This window comes from Cannabis sativa, chromosome 2, assembly GCF_029168945.1.
Source record: "Cannabis sativa cultivar Pink pepper isolate KNU-18-1 chromosome 2, ASM2916894v1, whole genome shotgun sequence".
Taxonomy (NCBI): domain Eukaryota; kingdom Viridiplantae; phylum Streptophyta; class Magnoliopsida; order Rosales; family Cannabaceae; genus Cannabis; species Cannabis sativa.
The window spans coordinates 90,898,226-90,919,603 of record NC_083602.1 but is presented as its reverse complement, the minus strand read 5'-3'; the positions used below and the strand labels follow the sequence as shown (position 1 = coordinate 90,919,603).

The following is a 21,378-nucleotide window of genomic DNA, read 5'->3' as shown; positions in this document are numbered from 1 at the left end:
TAAAAATCTATATATATAATATAAAGAAAAACATAAAATAAGTTTAGGTGGGATCTTAGATTTTTTTTATTCTATTTTTAAAATTTTGTAAAGTTTTTCTATTTTGTTTAGAAAATAACTACAAAAATACATGAACTAAATATCCCACATTGTTTATAAATGATGTAGGCATCATATATGTAGCTTATAAATATTATTCTTTTTATGTCATATTAATTTATTCAAAAGTATTTTTGTTTATGGGTGGTTAATTAATTTCTTACCCTATGAATTTTTATTATTTTATTTTTAAAATCTTATTATTTTTTATCTTTCATCTAATATATATTTCATTATTTATATTTTTAAAAGTAATTATTTAATAAATATTTGTTTTATACGTTTTTTTAAATTTGATGTAATATATAATAATAATATACAATTTAAGTTAATTTTATTTTAAGATTTTATATATATAATTCTATATTTTTATTAGCTCAAAAAAATTCGAACTAAATTATTTTAAATGAAATTAAACATTATTGTTTTTCTCAATATATAAAGAAAAATATAAATCAAATGAGATGTCATGAACATTTTCTTACTATTTATCTATTAATATTCTATCTATTTTATAATATTTCTTCTAAGTAATATATATATTTTGTAATAGTTTTACATTGTTTACAAACTATGTGAGTATTATACTTATTAACTACAAGTAAACATAATATATATTATAGGAAAATTCTACAATGCACCCCCTTAAAATGGATATATTGATGCACCCCTATTTGTTTTAGCATCCGAAATAATTTTTTGGTCAAATTTTTTCTCATAGTCATGTACGTTATAGTTATTTAAGACAACCTGCAAAATTTTAAGAAATTTAGAAAAGTTTAACATGCCGAAAACTACGTTCAAACAGTGTGTTGCAGGCGTGACTATTTTATTTTATACTCGTGTAAAATAGACTGTTTGAACATTATTTTCTATATTGTAAATTATTCTGAATTTTTTAAAATTTTGTAGGATATCTTAAATAGATATAACGTACATGAATATGAAAAAAAATTAGACTAAAAAATTCTTCTAGATGCCGAAACAAGTTAAGGGTGCATCAATACATCCATTTTAAGGGGGTGCATTATAGAATCACCCTATATTATATTTCATTAAAAAATACTATATTTCTTCATTCACACCGATTTGTCCAAAAATTAACATTGTTTCTCTTTGTAGAGGCAATTGAATACCTATTTATATATAAATATATATTTAATTGATCAACTTTATATAAATATCTAAATATTAATATTTTCTCTATAGATTTGATTATTTTTATTTCATAATTACTTTGAATATGTATTTTAATTAGTCATATACATCTTAATTGAGTTTAAAAAATGTGGCACTAGGAAAGAGAAGAGACAAAAATATTCATCAATTAAAATGATAATATTAGTCTAACTTAAAAAATTGATACAAACAATTAATATTATAAATAATAATAGTAATAAAAAAGATAACAAATCATGATTTATTAATTTAATGAATTGTTGTAACAAAAAATTAATAAATAATATTTTAAAATATCTACCTCTCATTCAATAAAAACGTTAAAAATTTACAATGTTTAAATTATTAATACTTAAATTAATATTGTTATATAAATAAAAAAAAAACTATAAAAATATTTAATTTAAATATATATGAACAAAAAATTAAGTTTTGCTATAAATGAATAAATAAAAAATTGATAATTTTTTTAATTACAGAAAAATTTATACCATTATAACATATGATTTATTTAAAAGAATTATTTTTCTAATAGCTTTTAATTATTATAAATAACTTTATTCAAAATGTGCTTTTATTTTTATTGTGTTATGATTAATATTTGTGCTAATCACAAATAAAAGAAATTTTACATAAATATATTATATAATTTAATATTATTCTTAAATAAATATAAAATAGTATTAGACTGAATTGAGATTTTATTCGTAACTAAAAATTAATTTTTTTAATGTAAAATTTTAAAAAAAATTATTAAAACCGCGCGAAGCGCGGATCTATTCCCTAGTTAATAATATAACTAAGAATATTTTAATTGCTTAATGTTAGGCTATATTTAGTCTATGTTTCGGGTCTAAAAAGTAAGTATTTTTTCGTCTATTGGTGTCTTTTAGAGCGGTTTTACGCTTGATTTTCATTGTTTCAGATCCTTATTTGAAAATAAATTCAAAAATTTAATTTTAATATATAATTAATCTTCATTAAAGTCTTATAAGAAAATAAATTATTAGTTAACTATATGTTATAAGTTAATTATTATTTATTTTTATTAAATTTCTAAATTAATCATAATCATTCAATAGTAATCTAATAGCTTAAAAAAATGTAATCATAATGGTTTCATATTTAATGAAACCATTGAAACCTCCTCCATAATTCAATTAGTCCCTACTAATAGATTTTACAAAAAAAAATAACAATAGGTTTTTCAATTCTTTACAAAAACATAAAAGAAAATAATAAAATTATTGAGAAAAAATAGTTATATAAAAAAAATGCTAAAAGAGCAAAAAAAAAAAAACATGTTAATTTGGGAATTTAAGTAAAGATAATAATGATAGAAAAAGAAAAAGAATGGAGTTAACAACAAAAGATAGATATTACCTTCATCACATTCGATGAATACACGTGATGGCACGTGGTTGACTTTGTGGAAATCGTCTCCTCCTTGCTCCATCCTTTCTTTGAATTTCTTAGGCATATAAGATATGACCATCTCATTGAGTGTAACAATGTTTCTTACTCCATCTGGAACTCTCCTCAATCCCCTGCATCCTTGAATATGCAAATAGGCAAGTGTAGGCAATGCACTCTCCTCCACTTTCCACTCTTTCAAGTCGAGGGAAACCTCCTCTTGAGCACACCATCTCATCCCCCATAAAGCTATCATAGTCAATTATAAGGACTCTTAATTTTGGTAGCTTTTCTAATGTTGGCATTGGATCATCCTCAAGTCTGAGACGAAACAACCTTAACTTGATGAGGTTTGGGGAGAATTGATTGACTTCTGGTAACCTTACTATAGACGACAACACTGAAAGCTTATAAATGTGAGGACAGCTTAATATCAAAGGAACAATATCTATCTTGTTGACCCCAATTTCACTAGATACTTGTAAAGAGAGAAGACGATTGAATGTGAGAGTTTGGGGATTGTGTAAGAATCTGTCAAAATTTCCATCCACATGAATTCCTAATTTCTTCAGACTCTCCAACTGTAGAAGATCAGTCAGTAGAAGATCCTTGGTACCAATACCTACCAATGTTTGTAAATTTCTAGACTTAGTTGACCTCAAGAAATTACCAAATTTTATGCCCCAATCAGAAAAATGTAGATGCCTCAGTTGCTCCAACTTGCACATTGAACTTGGTATTATGATATTATCCTCGGTCGATACTCTCAAAGTCTGCAGGCATCTTAAATTCCCAAAAGAAGATGGAATCTCTTTAATACGCCAATCAAGAATACTTAATAACCTTAGATGGATCAGATTCCCAATTTCTTTAGGCAACTTCAAAGTATCACTGAAAGCATATTGATGACCAATAATCAAAACTCTAAGCTTCAAGAAGTGATTGCATGCATGTCTCAATACTCTTTTTCTATACTCAATTTTTCCACCTTGTAGAGCGAGGCACCTGAGAGAGCCATCATTGTTCCTAAACATATGAATAAAATCACTACCATCAATATTTCCATTATCATAGATGGAAACTCTTCGTACGTTTGCTTCTATTGGCTGTTCTCCTTTATTCTGCCAATCAGTAAAATGTAGAAAGTTTTCTTCTTGGGCTTTAGACACACACAAGTCTCTCATGAGATCATGCATGCAAAACGATTTTATCCTTCCTTCTGTTGAACTCATTTCTTTCACCTGAATCATACTCCTCTCCACCAACTCACACAACCAATCATATGCCACTTCCTCCAAAGTTTCCACAGACCCTCTTCTTGGCGATATAAAACCTTCTGCTATGAGTACAAGACATAACTCTTTTGCTCTTATTGGGACATCTTCAGCGTAACGAGCCAAGTACAGAAAACAAGGCTTCAAGTGACGTGGTAACTCGCTGTAACTCAAACCCAAGACCCCTAAAACACCACGGTAATTTGAGTCAACATCATGTTGTTGATCACCTTGACCTATGCAGAGAATTACATTTGCTTTCATCAACTCCCAGTCACGTATGGTGTGTTTCTTAGATAGAAGACCAGCGAGCACAATGATGGCTAATGGCAGACCAGAGCACTTTTTAAGCATCTCTACCGCTAATTCTTTCTTCCTTTCTTCATCATCATTTGAATCTAAATTTGTCCATTGAAAATACACAAAAAGACTTATGATTTAGCTTTTAAGTATGAGGCTTACAAAATAATATTACTGGATTGTCATCATGTCAAAACCTATGCGTAAAATTAAATTAAATGGAGCTCTGCCACTTAGATCCTATCACTCTGATGTCAGTATAATATGTATATCTACTTAACAAATTAGAAAAATATACAAAGTGAATGTATTGACATGTATAAATATAAACAGTAGAAAAGATAAATAATAAAAAAAAGAAGAATATTAAAAAGAATGAAGTAGTAGTCTGTATATTACCTGATGGATCTGTTCCAATAGAATAGCACTTATTCTGAAATAGCTCCCAACTCTCCTTGTCATTGAGGAAATGAGGTTCGTGGATGAAACCATGTGGATCGGCATGCAAAGCTACAACCTTATCCGAGTAGTGAGTAAGATCTTGCTATGTGCGTCTCCTTGAGTAGTAGTAGGGAATGCATGCTTTAGAAGATCCCAGGTTTCAGTGGTCCATATATCATCAAGGACTACCAAACATTTTTTCTGTTTCTGAAAGTTGTAAAGCTCCTTGGCTAATTCATCATCCCTCATCATTTTGATTTCTTCTCTTCTTTCTTTGGTGGGAGAAGTGAAAGCGAAGTAAATTGCTTCGAAGACATTGCGTGTATTACATTGCTGAGATATTGAGGCCCAAGCATAACAATCAAAGTGAGTCCTGACACGAGGATGCTGATAGACCTTTCTTGCAAGAGTAGTTTTGCCCAAACCACCCATCCCACATACAGAGATCACCTTATGCTTACGAGAATTCTCTTTTTCAGTCAAAAGAGTTACCAACTCTTCTATATCTTTTCCAAATCCAACAATATTATTGTCTTCAACATAAGAATAAGCTTGCCTCAACTGTCTTTGCTGTTGGACATAGCTGCTTGAAGAAGCTTCAGCTGCATTGTGTATCGATCTGTGTACTCCAAGTGCATCTAACTGTGAAGTCCAAGTATCAATGTTGGATGAGATCCTCTCAATCTCTGATCCAACTTTGTGGACATCAATTCCTTTTCTGAAGATGCAAATACACCTCTTTAGTAAGCCTTCATTTCTCTTCAAAGTCACCTTGAGGACATAAGTTTCAATAACATCCTCCAAGTCAAGAGAATTTTCTCTGATTTGGACAACCAAAAGGCGAACTCTCTCATCACCATTTCTTACGCAAGCATCAGCATCTTTTAAGAAAGCACTCATACATTGAAGCTTGATTTGTGCATTCCCAACTTGCGCTTCAACTCCATGCAAGAATTGAGCTTCAGAAATCACCAAGTCTCCAAGCCTTTCAATCACAAATGAAACAATAGCATCTGCCATTTGATGATTTTTCTCAGTAACTAAATTAGATTGAATTGAATTGTATGGTATGATATGATCTAAGAACATAACAGATCACTCATTTAAGCATTTCTATCACAAGTGGTGTTGTTGGTATTCAATAATGGGTGCTGATTTTGTTCTTTTCTGTGATTTTTTTTCTTATCCTTACAGTGATTTAGAGGTGGTCCTATTCGTATATGTGTGGAGTAGCTAAAAGGCATTAAGCATTATTGGTAGGCCCACCATAATAAGTCACTTCCAAGGAGTAACCCATCTTTAATTGGTTGACTTGACTCTCCTTATTACTCTCTTAAGTCACATTTCTAACTGTGGCTGTGGCTCATGTGGTTCTAATTGTATCTGCAAGCTCAAAGATGAGAAATCTTAATCTTGTAAATGCCAAATCTGGTTGTGTTTAGTTGATTCAACTGAGGAGTTCATTTTGCTATTGTTTGATATTGTTTTCACATTGAGGACAAACTAATAATTAAACTATATTTTTAAACAAATTGTCAACTAGTCATTTGTCCTTTGATGGAAGAAAAGTAGCCTCCATTACCATATGCATATTCAACAATGCCTGCTTTGTATTATATATATTGTGTTATAGCACAAATCACACAAATCAATTAACAAATTTCCAAAAAAAAAATTGTGGCATTATTACAGAAATTTCTTCTTTCCCAGAAACTAATGATATTCATTGAGGATTTGGATGAATATTTACATACATAAATTAAATTCGTTAAACAACAATGTAAAAATACAAACAAAAAACGAACTCTTGAAAAAGGACATTTTTTTCTGAAATTTTTTATTAAAACGACATATTTATTAATAAACGACAATATTGTTTTTTTGCTGAAAATAAACGACAATATTGTTGCATCAAGAAAAATGACACGTTTCTTAATAAACGACAATATTGTTGCATGAAGAAAAACGACATTTTTTTCTTAAAACGACACTTCTGTAGATAAACGACAATATTGTTACATTTAGAAAAACGACACTTTTATTAATAAACGACAGTAATTATTTGTGCAGAAAAACGACACTTTTCTTAATAAAGAAGCAAAACGACATATTTCCTTGAAACGACAATATTCTTGATAAACGACAATATTGTTGCATGAAGTTAAATTTTTCTACTGAACTCGTAGGAGTAGTTTTTTTTCCTTTCTTTCTCTATTTCCTCTTCATTCAAGCAAAAGATTCTATGCAGTTGTTATAGTTTCAATTCTTCATATCATATAAACAACGCCATGGACGACGATTCATGGGTTTGATTCCCAAATGGGGTTCTAAAAAATGATGAAAAAACCATACTTTTTGTCGTTAAACTTCTCCCCAGACCAGTTGGCTTTGTGTTTGAATAAATGCCTCAAAGGAAAAGCTTTGAGACAAGGCAAGCAGATTCATGGGGTGTTGTTAGGAACTGGAATGAACATGAATTTGTTGTCTTTGAATTCAAAGCTTGTGGGTATGTATGCAAGTTGCGGAGAAATGAGGTATGCAAAGAATGTGTTTGACAAAATTCCTAAGCCAAATGTTTTTGCTTTGAATTGGTTGGTTTTTGCTTCTGCTTTTAATGGCAGCTATAAAGAAGCAATTGATTATTTTTCTTTGATGCAAGAATTGGGAATTACTGGTAATAAGTTCTCTTTTTCAATTGTGCTTAAAGCTTGTGTTGGTTTGATGGAGTTGAATAAGGGAAGAGAAGTTCATTCTATGGTTTACAAAATGGGTTTTGAAAATGATTGATATGTGTATTGTAAATGTGGGAAAAATATTAAAACACAACCCAAATATAGTAAAAAATACACTTTGTAATTGTGTATTGTATATTAAAAAAGAAAAATCGTCAAAAAAATAGTATATAATTTTTGTGATATGCAAGAAAAAGATTCTGCATTAATTTTAATTTTAACTATGAAGTTTTTTTGAAAGAAATTTTAATTATGAAATTAATAAAATGTTTCTCAAACATTTTTCACTTAAATTTATAAAATTGGCCCCCTCTAATTTCTCATTTTGGCTCCGCCACTGAATGTGTGGAAATTTCCATCCACACAAATTGTTAATTTCATGAGACTCTCCAACTGTAAAAGATCACTTTTTAGAAGATTTTTAAGATTATTGCTTTGATGTTGCCTCACTTTTCCTTGCTTTATTGAAAAGTAGTTTTGTTTTATTGTAGTAATTATTCAAGACACTTTTTTTTTTGTTTAAAGTGATTGAGAAATGACACAACTTCCTAAAAATCATTCAACATTATTTGTGGGCCACCATAATAAGCAACTTCCAAGAAGGCACCTACTTCTTTTTTTTTTTTTGTGAATAATTTTTTATTTTTTTTATTTAAATATTTATATATTACAATGTATAATTTAGAACTTCAAACTAGGGGTATCCAATCCGTACTTTTTTTGGTCAAACAACATCCAATCCGCACTAAGTGCGGATTTCATATTTTGGATCCAATCCGATCCGCATAAGAGTTTAAATCCAATCCAATCCAATCCGCAATAGTGCGGATTGGATCGGTTATTTTGGATCGGTTATTTTTTTAATAATAAATTATTTAATATTTCATAGAAAAAAAATTAAAAAAAGACTATTGTTTCTTAATCTCCAATAATAATCTATTTCCATCTCTATTTATATACAAATTAAACCAATATACATATATATCAATGTATATATACTTATTTTTAGATTTACACTAAAATATATATATGTATCAAATTACTAAAATAAATAAGTTAGTATATATATATTTAAACTTTATGTGTATGTGTCTATGTTAATAAGAATTATTTTTCTTGTGTTTTTTATTATAAAATAAATAAAATGCACCAACTCAATGTATTACTAAAAAAATTAAGAAATTAGAACTTTGTGTCTTTTTTTAATTAGTATATATTACATATTATAATTTTTTAAAAATATATATAATTAAGTGCGGATTGGATTGGATCGGTTACTTTTTGAGGTCAAACAACATCCAATTCGCACAAGTGCGGATTTTAGATTTTTCAAGTGAAAATTACATGAAATATGAGATTTCATAACAAAGTTAGAAAAATATGGCATTTTTAGGTTTGCCACTCTTCTATAGCATTTTTTCACATTTAAGATTTTTTATGGTATTTGATATGCCATATTTTTATAAACTTATTATCCAATCCCATATTTTATGTTTTTATTTTTAGCTTAATTAGTTTTATTTATTTTTTTAATTTATTTTACACTTACATTTTAGGGTTTCTTTTTATTTGGAAAATTTACACCAAATACTACATTTTTTTTCAAACATTACATTTTTAATTTGACAAGAACATTTTACTTTTATACTTTTATTAATTTTTTTTTTATTTTTTACTTATTGAAGCTTCAAAAAGTTTTTTTTTTTGTCTTTTTTATATTTTTTTAGTCAATTTTGGCTCTCTTTTTTCTTTTCAACTTTTAAGTGAGTTGCTACTTTTTTTTCTTTCTTTCTCTTATCTCTCTCTATTTTTTTTTTTCTAATTTCTCTTTGTGTCTCTCTTTTTTTTTTAATTTTTTTTCTCAACCTAATTTTTTTCTCTTAATATATATATAATAAGTGTACATTTTTATATTTCATTTTTTTTTTTTACAAAAATTAAACTTGTTTTTTTTATTTAAACTACTATTTTTTTTTTGTTAAAAACTAATTATTCCATTAAAAACAACAGAAAAAAAAAACCAGTTTCATCAACATCATCCTGAAAAAAAAAACAATATAAAAAATCATAATCTAAAAAGAATCCAAACTTTAAAAACTAGTTTCATCAACATTGAAAGAAACTAATAATTTCATTTAAAGAATACAAAAAATAGTTTCATCAACAAGATAATGAAAAAAATTACAATCTAAAGACGATACTAACTTTAAAAACCAGTTTCATCAATATTAAAAGAAACGAATTATTTCATTAAAAGAGGCAAAAAAAAAAAAAATAGTTTCATCAATAACATAATAAAAAATACACAATGTCTAATAACTAAACTTTTACAAATTAACGATACTAAATTTAAAAACCAGTTTCGAACATATAAATTTTATATCAATACCTAATAATCAAACTTCTAACTTCATTCTTTATTTTGGCATTTAATTTTTTATTTGCTTGCTCAAAAATTAGAGTTAGTTTAAACATACAATACGCAGCAAATATAACAAAGAGAATCATAAATTAAAATCAAAGAGAAAAAAAAAACAAAGAAAATTAAAGAGACAAAAGTGCAATAAAAACCATAAAAGAATAACTAAAAAAAAAAAACAGTGGAATGTGAGAAACCAGTTAGTAAAACAACCAAAATAAAAACAAACAAATAAAAACCAGTTTCTTGAAATAAACTAATAAAAAATTGAATAAAACTCAATTATGAACAACAATAAAAAAAATAGTTATAAAAACTAGTTACTTAAAAAAACCAGTTATGAAAATAATAAAATAATGTGTGTGTCAAAAACTGATTAATTAAAATAAAATAAAAATTGTTGTTCAAATATCATACAATAATAAAACTGGTTTTATACAAACTAAAAAATATACAATAATATCATAAAAATTGAGCAACCCCATTACAGAACAGTTAAAACCTGTGAAACCAGTTTCGACATGTGAAACCAGTTTTGACGTTATTAAAAATCATAACAAAATACAAATGTTAATAATAAAGTTAATTGAAACCAGTTTCATCAGACAATCAAATAAAAACATACACACACACAAATATACAAAAAAAAAAAATGCTAATCACAAATATAATCAAAACAACACATAATGCATACCAATAATTTAATAACAAAATATAAGTGTAAGTTTCCAACCTAGAAACAAAATAATAAAAAAGTAACTTGAAAAAATTTCTAATAACATAATGAAACTATTTTTTTATTATTTTAATGAAATTAATAATTTCTTTCATTGTTGATGAAACTGATTTTTAAAGTTTATATTATCTTTAGATTATAATTTTTTATAATGTTTTTTCTTCAGGATTATGTTGATGAAACTGGTTTTTTTTTTTTTTTTTCGCCGCTTTTAATGAAATAATTAGTTTTTAACAAAAAAAAAACAAAGAAAAAAATAGTAGTTTAAATAAAAAAAAACTAGTTTAATTTCTGTAAAAAAAAAATAATATCTATAGTTGAGATCATTTTTTATTTATTTTAGTATTTTATTTTTTTTTAAAAAAAAAAGAAAAAATAAAGAAATTTTTACATGAAAAATCCATTTTACACAATTAATTACAAAATTACTCACACACGCCTATGACTACATTTTTACTTACAAAGTTGCTTTTATTACACAAATACCACTTAGTCATCATTCCATCCATCATCAATCAAATCCCACTCTCTTCCCTCTCTTTTTTCATTTTCTATCAATCAATCTATCATTTCACTCTTTTTTTTTTCTTTTCTTTTTATTTTTAATTTTATTTCAGTTTTTAATTTTTTATTTTTAATTTTATTTCAGTTTTTAATTTTTTATTTTTAATTTTATTTTCAGTTTTTAATTTTTAATTTTTTTTTTCCATAACAATTCTTCTTTTTTTTTTATTTTTAATTTTTAATTGTAAAGCTAGTTTCTTATATATTGTTGCTTAGGTCTAGGATTGACTTCTATCAATCAATCCATCATTTCACTCTCTTTTTTTCTTCTTTTCTTTTTATTTTTAATTTTATTCATTTTTAATTTTTAATTTTTAATTTTATTTTAGTTTTTAATTTAAAATTTTTTTACATAATAATTCTTCTTTTATTTTTATTTTTAATTTTTAATTGTAAAGCTAGTTTCTTATATATTCTTACGAAGAAACGGACCTTGATAACATATGGAGCGACTGTGTAGAGAATAAAGCCAGAAAGAGTATAGAAATCATTGTGCTTCTTATGTATGTTTGCTCAACAAATAATGCAGAGATTTCATTGTCAACGTTTCTGGGAAAAAAGCTAATGTTGGTGCTGATGTTCGAACCGAGGTTTGTTTTCGGTTTCTTTTTGGTTTTCTCCCATATTTGAAATTTTACACCTTCTATATGTATTTTTTTAATAAGTTTTTTATCTAGTTGTTTCCTGTCCATTTTTATATCATCAATGGGTAACAATGAGATTTATCATGGATGTTGATGTTCAAAGAGTTTTTCCTGTATTTTAGTTTGTATACAGTTGTTTTGTAGTTTTATTATAGTTTTGCTACTTGCATATGTTATTTCACTATAAAATTAATATGCAACTATTTGCACAAAACTTACTATGTATAACTACTATTTTTTAGTCCCCATCAAATTAAATTCTTGCATAATATATAAACTATCATAAAACGATAATGCAACTATAAGGCAACTATTTGCACTTGCATACAGTTGTTTTGTAGTTTTATTATAGTTTTGCTACTGGCATATGTTATTTCACTATAAAATTAATATGCAACTATTTGCACAAAACTTACTATGTATAACTACTATTTCTTAGTCCCCATCAAATTAAATTCTTGCATAATATATAAACTATCATAAAACGATAATGCAACTATAAGGCAACCAAAACAAAAAATAAATCAAAATGTAACTGTATATAACGTAGATGTATTATTCATGAGGTTTTTTTAAAAATTTTCACATCATACATTGTTTTGAATTTGGTGGGAGGTCCAGATCTGTTTGTTACAGATCTACATTTCATGAATCTGGATTTCGATATTAGGGGGAGTTGTTTTGATCGAATAAAACAGAAAACAAATGTGTAATTTCAGTTTCTTCACAGTTTTTCTGATTTTTTTTTTCGTCATTTTCAGTTTAGATCATTACAGGTATTTTTTTCCAGTTGTTTTTGCCAGAATTAATAGTTGTATTTTTCTCGTTTTGGTTTCATTTTGGTTGTTTTGCGGTTTTGAAACGAGCGCGTATTTTCATCTTCATGGTTCGCTCTGTACAGCTGAAGGCTTAGTGCATGTGGTATTTTTGTAAATATTTGTATGTGGACTGTATAAATGTTTAATGGGCCGGCCCAAAGTATTTTTGTAATTTTTTTTTCCTTTTTTGTATTTTTTTGTTTTTTTCCCAAAAATAAATAAAAAGAAACACAAATTTAAAGTTTTTTATGGCATTCTTCAAGACTTTTTCCCATATTTGTAAGTTTTTTAAAAAAATGCCATATTTAGTGTAATTAAGTTTTTATGCCATATATATCAAAACTTATCTTTATTTTCCCATATTTTTGTAAATAGCCCATTTTTCAATCCAATCCAATCCGCACAAGTGCGGATATCCGCATTTTGCGGATTGGATTGGATTGGATTGGATCGTGCGGATTGGACTGGATCGGATACTTTGTGAACACTCCTACTTCAAACACACACGTACCTCTAACACACGTACCTTTTTTATTTTGGTTTACTCTCCCTATTACTCTTATATCAATTTTCTTTCTAAACCGCATTATTATTACTCTGCCTCTAATACTATCATAGTTATACAATCACATAATAATTATTAGAAATAGTTGTGGCATAATTATTAAAATTTTAAATTTTTAAGTCACATAAATTTAATTATATTTTTAATATTATAAGTATTTAATATTAGTAAAATTATAATTTTATCCAATTTCGTCCGTACAACTCTATTAAATTTATTTAAAAAATATTTAGAAATAACTGATAACATATGTTTTTATAAAGACTCAATAATTTAAAATTGGATCCCATTTAAGACGTTAATAAAGTCTCCATTGACAAAACTAGACCAAATATAAATAAGACACACATAGACAAACTCAGTTGATGACCAAATATAAATTGGATCTCATGGCTCTCTTTTTCTGAGTTCATGTCTCTGCTCTTGTTATAATTAATGTACAAGAAATAGAACAAAGAGATGGAGTGAAAAATAGAGAGATTAGACAATTTTTAATGGTTGCACTATTATATGGCATGTTTATTTTGTTGAAAAAGAAATAAAGTGTAAGAGAGTGTTTCTCCTCAAATTGTTTACTTATATTTAATAATGGAAAAACTTGATGAGCTCTACCTAAATTAAGGAGAAAAGTAATAGAGAACTTCTCCTCTAATTTGTCTAAGTAATAGATTTACCTGTAAAAAATATTTTTTTTAATTTTTTATATTAAAAAATTAAAAGGCCTACATACAGCTTCTAATTATTTATGAATTTAGTTTTATATTTTTATGATTTAATTTTAAAATAAAAAAATAAAAAGAAAATATTTTCTATGAAATGTAATTTAGTCCATTTAAGTTATTTTCATTACTTTTTCTAATTATATAAACAAAATAAAATAATTTTGATTATCTTTCTAGTCAATTTAATAAATGACATAATAAAATATTGATCCCGTTTATTTAATATTTTATTCCTTTTCATTCCACTGATTTTGTTTTTAAAATTTCGACTACAATTTAGTAAATATGTCTTAGTAATTTAACCGTAGTTAATTGTATTAAGATTAATCATGCTGTTAAGGAATATGAAATCTTAACCGCACTTTGGGGGTTGGTTAAACTTTCATCAATTCACCGCCTAATCCATACCACGCTCACCCCTAATTACATCCCATAATAAAGTTTTAATTATTAGGTAAATATAGTTATTCCTTTTCAATGGGCAGCGAGAAACGATCTGGTGTGGAAGAAGCGGGTTAGAAGAGTGAGTGATGTGGTGGCGTTTGCTAATTTGAGTCTTGATCATTGGATAAAAGCTCAAAGGGTAATCTACCCTTGTTGTCTCCTCTCAAAGAGGGAGATGGTGCGGAGCAGTGGTTAAAACCGTCTTCGGGTATCAAGCTCAACGTAGATGCGGCCATCTTTGCCTCCTCCCTCAAGTATGGCTTCGGATGTGTTGTAAGGAATTCAGCTGGTGAGTTGGTCTCTGTTTTTGCAGGGATCAAAGATGGTTCGGTTGCTCCTGAATTGGCCGAAAGCATAGGTATCAGGGAGGCTCTAAGTTGGCTTAAAAACAATGCTTACACGCGGGCTACTATCGAGTCGGATAGCCTTGTCTGCGTTGAAGCTATTCGGAGTGAAGAGTCTCTTGTCTCTGTGTTCGGTTTGGTGGTTGAAGATTGCAAAAATATTCTTAAAGATTTGGTCAATGTTTCAATTTCTTTTGTTAAGCGTTCTGCGAACTGTGCTGCGCACTTTGTTGCCCGGCACTCTGTTACTTTCGCTGAATGTATGTTTCCCATTAACAGTGTTCCTTTGAACTTTATGTCTATCTTGGAGAGCGATTGCTCCTTTTAATAAAAGAACACTTATTCAAAAAAAAAAAAAAAAAAAGTAGAACAATTTGTCCATTCAAAAAAAAAAAGTAAAACAATTTGTACCTTCTTAAAAAAATTTATATAGTTTAGGATGTCAAAATAAGTTTCCTAACTCTTCTAATCTAATCCTAAAAAAGTTTAGGATATACCAAAATTAAGTGTAAGATAAAATACAAGTTTTTGCAAAACAGAAAGATACACAATAAGCAACTTCCAAGATTACAAAAAAAAAATAACTTCTAAATAGGGACTTAGGACGCGTTTAGAAAGTTAAGATAGAATTGAAATTGAGTGTAAATGAAAGTAATTATACAGTATTGTGTTTGTCTCATTATATAATTATTATGTAATTGTGTAATTAGAAGTAATTGAGAGACTTTAGTTATACTCTCTAATTTTTATAACACACTGATAAGAATTTAGTGTAATTACTAAAAAAAAAATTCTATCATAAATATTATGGACTAAAAATTAATTATTAAATATTTTATCAATCAAGAATAAGCGTTCCTCAACTATTTTTGCTTCTGGACATAGCTTGAAGAAGCTTCATCTGCTTTGTCTATTGATTTCTGTACTCCATATTCTTTCTATTTCTGAAGTACAAGTATCAATGTTGGATGAGATAGGAAAAAGAGTCACTAATGTAATTAAGAAAAATGTATTTCTTCTGAACTCGTAGGAGTCTGAGTTTTTTCTTTTCTTTCGTTTCTTCTTCATTCAAACAAAAGATTTTATGCAGTTTTTATAGTTTCTACGGCTTTTTGGAAGCCCAGAATGGATCACAAGTGGCTTTGATATAGAATCATGGATTCCATTTCAAAATCAATTCTCTGGAAAGAGTAATTCATTCATCTTATATATCACAATTTATTTGCACACATGAGCAGTGTGGGACTAACTCTAATAAGAAACAATTGGGTATTTTTCTTTGATGCAAGAATTGCAAATTACTGGTAATAAATTCTCTTTTTCGATCGTGCTTAAAGCTTGTGTTGGTTTGATGGAGTTGAATAATGGAAGAGAAGTTCATTCTATGGTTTACAAAATGGGTTTTGAAAATGATTGATATGTATTGTAAATGTGGGAAAAACATTAAAACACAACCCAAATATTACAAATTTTATTCCAAATGAACAAACAGATAGTGGTGATTGGCAGTGGCAAACACATCCTCAAAATGTTGATATCAGATTCTCCCACTTAAATTCATATATAGCCAACCTCAAAATCTGCATTCATTGATAGTAAATAAGTAAATAAATATTTAATCATAGACAAAAATGGAATGGAACTTAAGAAAAGAAGATAGATGGTTGATTAGATATGTACCTTCATCACAGTTGGTAAAAACACGTGATGGCACGTGGTTGATTTTGTAGAAATCGCTCCTCCTTGCTCCATCCTTTCTTTGAATTTCTTAGGCATATTCTCTATGACCATCTCATTGAGTGTACTAATGTTTCTTAGTCCATTTGGAATACTTGTCAATCTACAACAACAACCAATTCGCAAATAGCCAAGTCTACACAATGCATTCTCTTCCACTTTCCACTCTTTTAAGTTTTTCAAAATAGTAAGCTGAAGAGATTCAAGTCGAGGGAAACCTCCTCTTGAGCACACCATCTCTTCTCCCATAAAGCTATCATAGTCAATTCTAAGGACTCTTAATTTTGGTAGCTTTTCTAATGTTGGCATTGGATCATCCTTAAGTTGGCGATTACTCAACTGTAACTTGATGAGATTTGGGGAGAATTGGTTGTCTTGTGGTAATCTTACTATAGGTGACTGCACTCTAAGCTTATAAATACAAGGACAGCTTAGTAAGAAAGGAACAATATCTATTATGTTGATGTAAGATGGATTATATACTTGTAAAGAGAAAAGACGAGTGAATGTGAGAGTTTGGGGATTGTGTAAGAATGTCTCAAAATTTCCATCCACACAAATTCGTAATTTTTTGAGACTCCTGTTGTAGAATATCACTCAAAAAAAGATCCTTGGTACGAACACCTACCAATGTTTGAAAATTTCTAGACTTAATTGATCTCAAGAATCTACCGAATTCTATGCCACCAACTAGATTTGAGAAATATAGATGCCTCAACTTTTCCAACTTCCACAATGAATTTGGTATTATTATATCAATCTGAGGCGATACTCTCAAAGTCTGTAGGCATCTTAAATTCCCAAAAGAAGATGGAATCTTTTCAATTCGCCAATTAGGAATACTTAATAACCTTAGATGGATCAAATTCCCAATTTCTGTAGGCAGTTTAGTTTCATACCTAACATCATTCTCATCCACGATCAAAACTCTAAGCATCAAAAAGCGATTGCATACATGACTCAATACTCTTTTTCTGTACATAACATCTATGACACTCCCCTTACCATGTACAGAAAGGGACCTAAGAGAGCCATCTATATTTCGAGCTTCATGAATTAAATCATAATTAGAACTTTCATGAACACATATGGCAATTCTTCTAATATTTGTTTCTATTGGTTCTTCCTCTCTATTCGTTCTCCAATCAATAAAATGTAGAAAGTTTTCTTCTTGAGCTTTAGACACACACAAATCTCGCATGAGATCATGAATGCAAATTGATTTAATCCTTCCTGTTGAACTCATTTGTTTTACTTGAATCATACTCCTCTCCACCAACTCACTCAACCAATCGTATGCCACATCCTCCAAAGCTTCAACAGAACCTCTTCTTAACGATACAAAACCTTCTGCTATGAGTATATGGCACAACTCTTTTACTCTTATCGTGACATCTTCAGCATAACGAGCCAAATACAAAAAACAAGGCTTCAACTGACGTGGTAACTCGCTATAACTTAATCCTAAGACCGAAGAAACACTGCAATATTTTGAGTCATCATCATGTTGTGGATTACCTTGACCTATGCAGCGAATTACATTTTCTTTCATCAGCTCCCACTGATATAAGGTGTGTTTCTTAGAAAGAAGCCCAACAAGCACAATGATAGCTAATGGCAAACCAGAGCACTTTTTAAGCATCTCCACCGCTAGTTCTTTCTTCCTTTCTTCATCATCATCCTCATTTGAGTCTGAATTTATCCATTGAAAATGCACAAAATGAGTTATGATTTAAGTAATGGAACATTATTTATACTCTTACATACTATTGAATTGTCACTAATGCTACATGTGTTTTTTCTATGGATGAAAGGAGTAAATTAATATGAAGGAAATAAAATATTAGAATATTTTATATGGACTGACATAATTAAGTGTTATTTACACAACATCGATATCAACAAAGGTAAAAATTAATATTATGATGATTAAGTTAATAAGAATGAAGTATAGTATATTAATTGATGGATGCATTCCAATGTGGGAGTACTTGTTCTGAAACAGCTCCCAACTCTCCTCTTCATTGAGGAAATGAGGTTCATGGATGAAACCGTGTTGATCCACATGCAAAGCCACAACCTTATTCCGAGTAGTGAGTAAGATCCTGCTATGTGTGTCTCCTTGAGTAGGGAATGCATGCTTTAGAAGATCCCATGTTGTTGTGGTCCATATATCATCAAGAACCACCAAACATTTGTTCTGTTTCTGAAAGTTGTGAACCTTCCTTGCTAATTCATCATCACTTAAGTTTTTGATGCGATTTCTTTCTGCATCTATTTGAGAAGTGAAACCAGATAAAATTGTTTCCAAGACATCGCGTCTATTACATTGCTGAGATATTGAGGCCCAAGCATAACAATCAAAGTGAGTCCTGACTTGAGGATGCTGATAGACCTTTCTTGCAAGAGTAGTCTTCCCCAAACCACCCATCCCATAGACAGAAATCACCTTATGCTTATCAGGGTCCTCTTTTTCAGTCAAAAGGGCAACCAAATCTTGGATATCTTTATCGAATCCAACAATAACATTGTCTTCAACATACGAATAAGCTTTCCTCAACTCTTTTTGTTTCTGGACATAGCTTGATGACGCTTCAATTGCATTGCCTAATGATCTGTGTACGCCAAGTGCTTCTAATTCTGATGTCCAAGTATCAATACTAGATGAGATCTTCTTTATCTTTGATCCAACTTTATACACATCAATAATGCCAACACACCATTTCAATGCACGTCTCATAGTTCCATGATTAGAAGAGGAAGCCACTTTGAAGACATAAGTCTCAATAACATCCTCCAAGGCATAAGCATTTTCTCTGACTTGGACAACCAAAAGGCGAACTCTCTCATCAGCACCATTTCTAACCCAAGCATCTGTATCTTTCAAGAAAGCACTCATACATTGAAGCTTGATTTTTGCTTTCCCCACTTGGCCTTTGATTCCATGCAAGAATTCAGCTTCGGAAATCACCAAGTCTCCAAGCCTTTCAATCACAAATGAAACAACAGCATCTGCCATATGATGATCTTGCTCTGTAAACAACAGAATTGAATTAAATTGTATGATATGATATGAACTAACAACAAAAGAGATCACTCATTTAAGCATTTCTATCCCAAGTGGTGTTGTTGGTATTCAATCATGGCTGCTGTTTTTGCCTCAAATATCTTGGCTTTTTGATAATAGTAATTAATTAATGAAAGGGAATTCTTTCTTTCGCAATTCATTTTCCATATACAGGTAGCACTTTTTCTACATATTAATAAATATTACTAACTGTACCAAGAAAAATGCAACCACCACAATTGACTACACATATGGATAAGATTAAGCTTCAAACCTGATTAAAATATGAATAAGACACGCATGGACAAACTCATTTGAGCTTGACTCCAAAGTCTTTCCAAGAAAACAAAAAAACCTCATATATGAGTTGTGCAATGGTACACCTGTGTTTCCCAGTAAACAAAAATTTCATAAAAAATTATTACAGCAAAAATGAGTTCATGTCTCAGCTCTGTTATAATGTGAGATTCAATTGCTAGAAATAAATCATCCACTAAAGCCTCATAATGTTCTTCTTGATGAGTACTACAATGCTCGGATTTCTGATTTGAACATAATGTTTTAAGATATAGGCCAACTTATAGAATTATATCAAAACCAGCCTGCAAATATTACAACTTTTCAAACCAATCAACATCTATGTTAGAGTTAGAGACTTTTCTATGCTTTACATCATATTCTATTTTCTTTACAATTGCTCCTATTGTGTATACATTTAAATTCCAAATAGCCTCATTTCCATACAGTTGCCATAGCAGCTGCAAAAACTTGCCTTTTATATTTACTTTCCTTCAATTTTTCAAGGAATAATTTCCTAAACACAAAAATAATAAAATAATTACAGAAAATACGGTTTTTGATGTATTTTTATCTTCTACTCTTTATTTTGCGGTTGATTTTTTGTTATTTATATATCATTTTTTGTGTTGTTTTCTGTTAATTTCATGTGGTTTTCTTGTGATTTTATAAAATATCGTAAAAATGTAAAAAAATAAAAAATCTATAAACATAAAAAAAAATTATGTAAAAATTTTACGAAAAATCAACCGTTTTTGTAATTTTTTCCATTTTTCAATCCCTTCCTGCCAAAGTCCTCCATCCCAGCCAGAACTTAATTAATACCACACAAAGGACACATCTCATCAGCAATAATATGTTACATCTAAATAATCTCTATTTCCTTTTCAACCTATCCAACACTGCAAGCTAGAGAATAAATTTGTGTTTCGAAATTAAAAGTCTATTTCATACCTTGCCTGGCCAAGAAGCCTTTCTTTGAGGAGGACACAATGTTCATTGATCCGATAAGGGCTTGTTAAAACGATACCAGAGCGAAGATTGTTGTATTTATCTTTAATCATGTCTACTTGTAGTCCCTCCAATTGACCCACAATGTATCTTGTTTAGTTTCAACTGTCCATACATATTTCTCTATTGCTGCTTCTTTCTTTGTTTTAGTCATTTCATCTCACAACAAATTCCTACAAACCGAGTTAACTCTTTGTAGAAATTTCTTTGGAAGAATATAATTTGAGCCCAACAAATCAATATATGGAAGACTTAGTTTCACTTGGTTGTTGGGGTGATTGGACTATTTTACTTGCATTGCATATATGGATTGCATTGCATACAACACTCTGATCAAATCCAATTTAATACTAAGACTATGATTAGAGGAAGAAAACAATTACAAAACATCAACAGAAGAACACAAAAACAAAAGATAACACTCTGCACATGAACTCTTGTCAATTACAGAAAGAGACAGTAATTTAAGAATTAAAACACAACAACACAATTCGAATATTACACATTACATTCCAATAATTAATAATTGAACTAACAGACACTGGTGAATGGTGATTGGCAATGGCAAACAC

The 21,378-nt window shown here is 29.0% G+C and overlaps 1 protein-coding gene across 1 annotated transcript; it reads right to left on the bottom strand.

Moving 5' to 3' along the window:
* Window positions 1-2,394: 2,394 nt before the first annotated feature.
* On the bottom strand, window positions 2,395-19,607 carry LOC133035183 (putative disease resistance protein At1g50180). Its single transcript, XM_061111033.1, has 3 exons — window positions 18,512-19,607; window positions 4,665-4,782; window positions 2,395-4,363 (listed from the first exon to the last, which is right to left on the bottom strand). Exons 1-3 carry the CDS (start codon window positions 19,448-19,450, stop codon window positions 2,775-2,777), a joined length of 2,646 nt encoding a protein of 881 aa, XP_060967016.1. The 5' UTR covers window positions 19,451-19,607; the 3' UTR covers window positions 2,395-2,774.
* Between the last annotated feature and the right edge of the window lie 1,771 nt (window positions 19,608-21,378).

What these genes read in the sequence shown, in the direction of transcription:
- LOC133035183 (XM_061111033.1), bottom strand. Translation starts at nt 19,450, where the DNA reads ATGGCAGATGCTGTTGTTTCATTTGTGATTGAAAGGCTTGGAGACTTG. An exon ending in TACTCACTACTCGGAATAAG is followed by an intron (nt 4,783 to 18,511) that starts GTTGTGGCTTTG and finishes TACTCGGATAAG; the next exon opens with GTTGTAGCTTTGCATGCCGA. An exon ending in TATTGGAACAGATCCATCAG is followed by an intron (nt 4,364 to 4,664) that starts GTAATATACAGA and finishes GGACAAATTTAG; the next exon opens with ATTCAAATGATGATGAAGAA.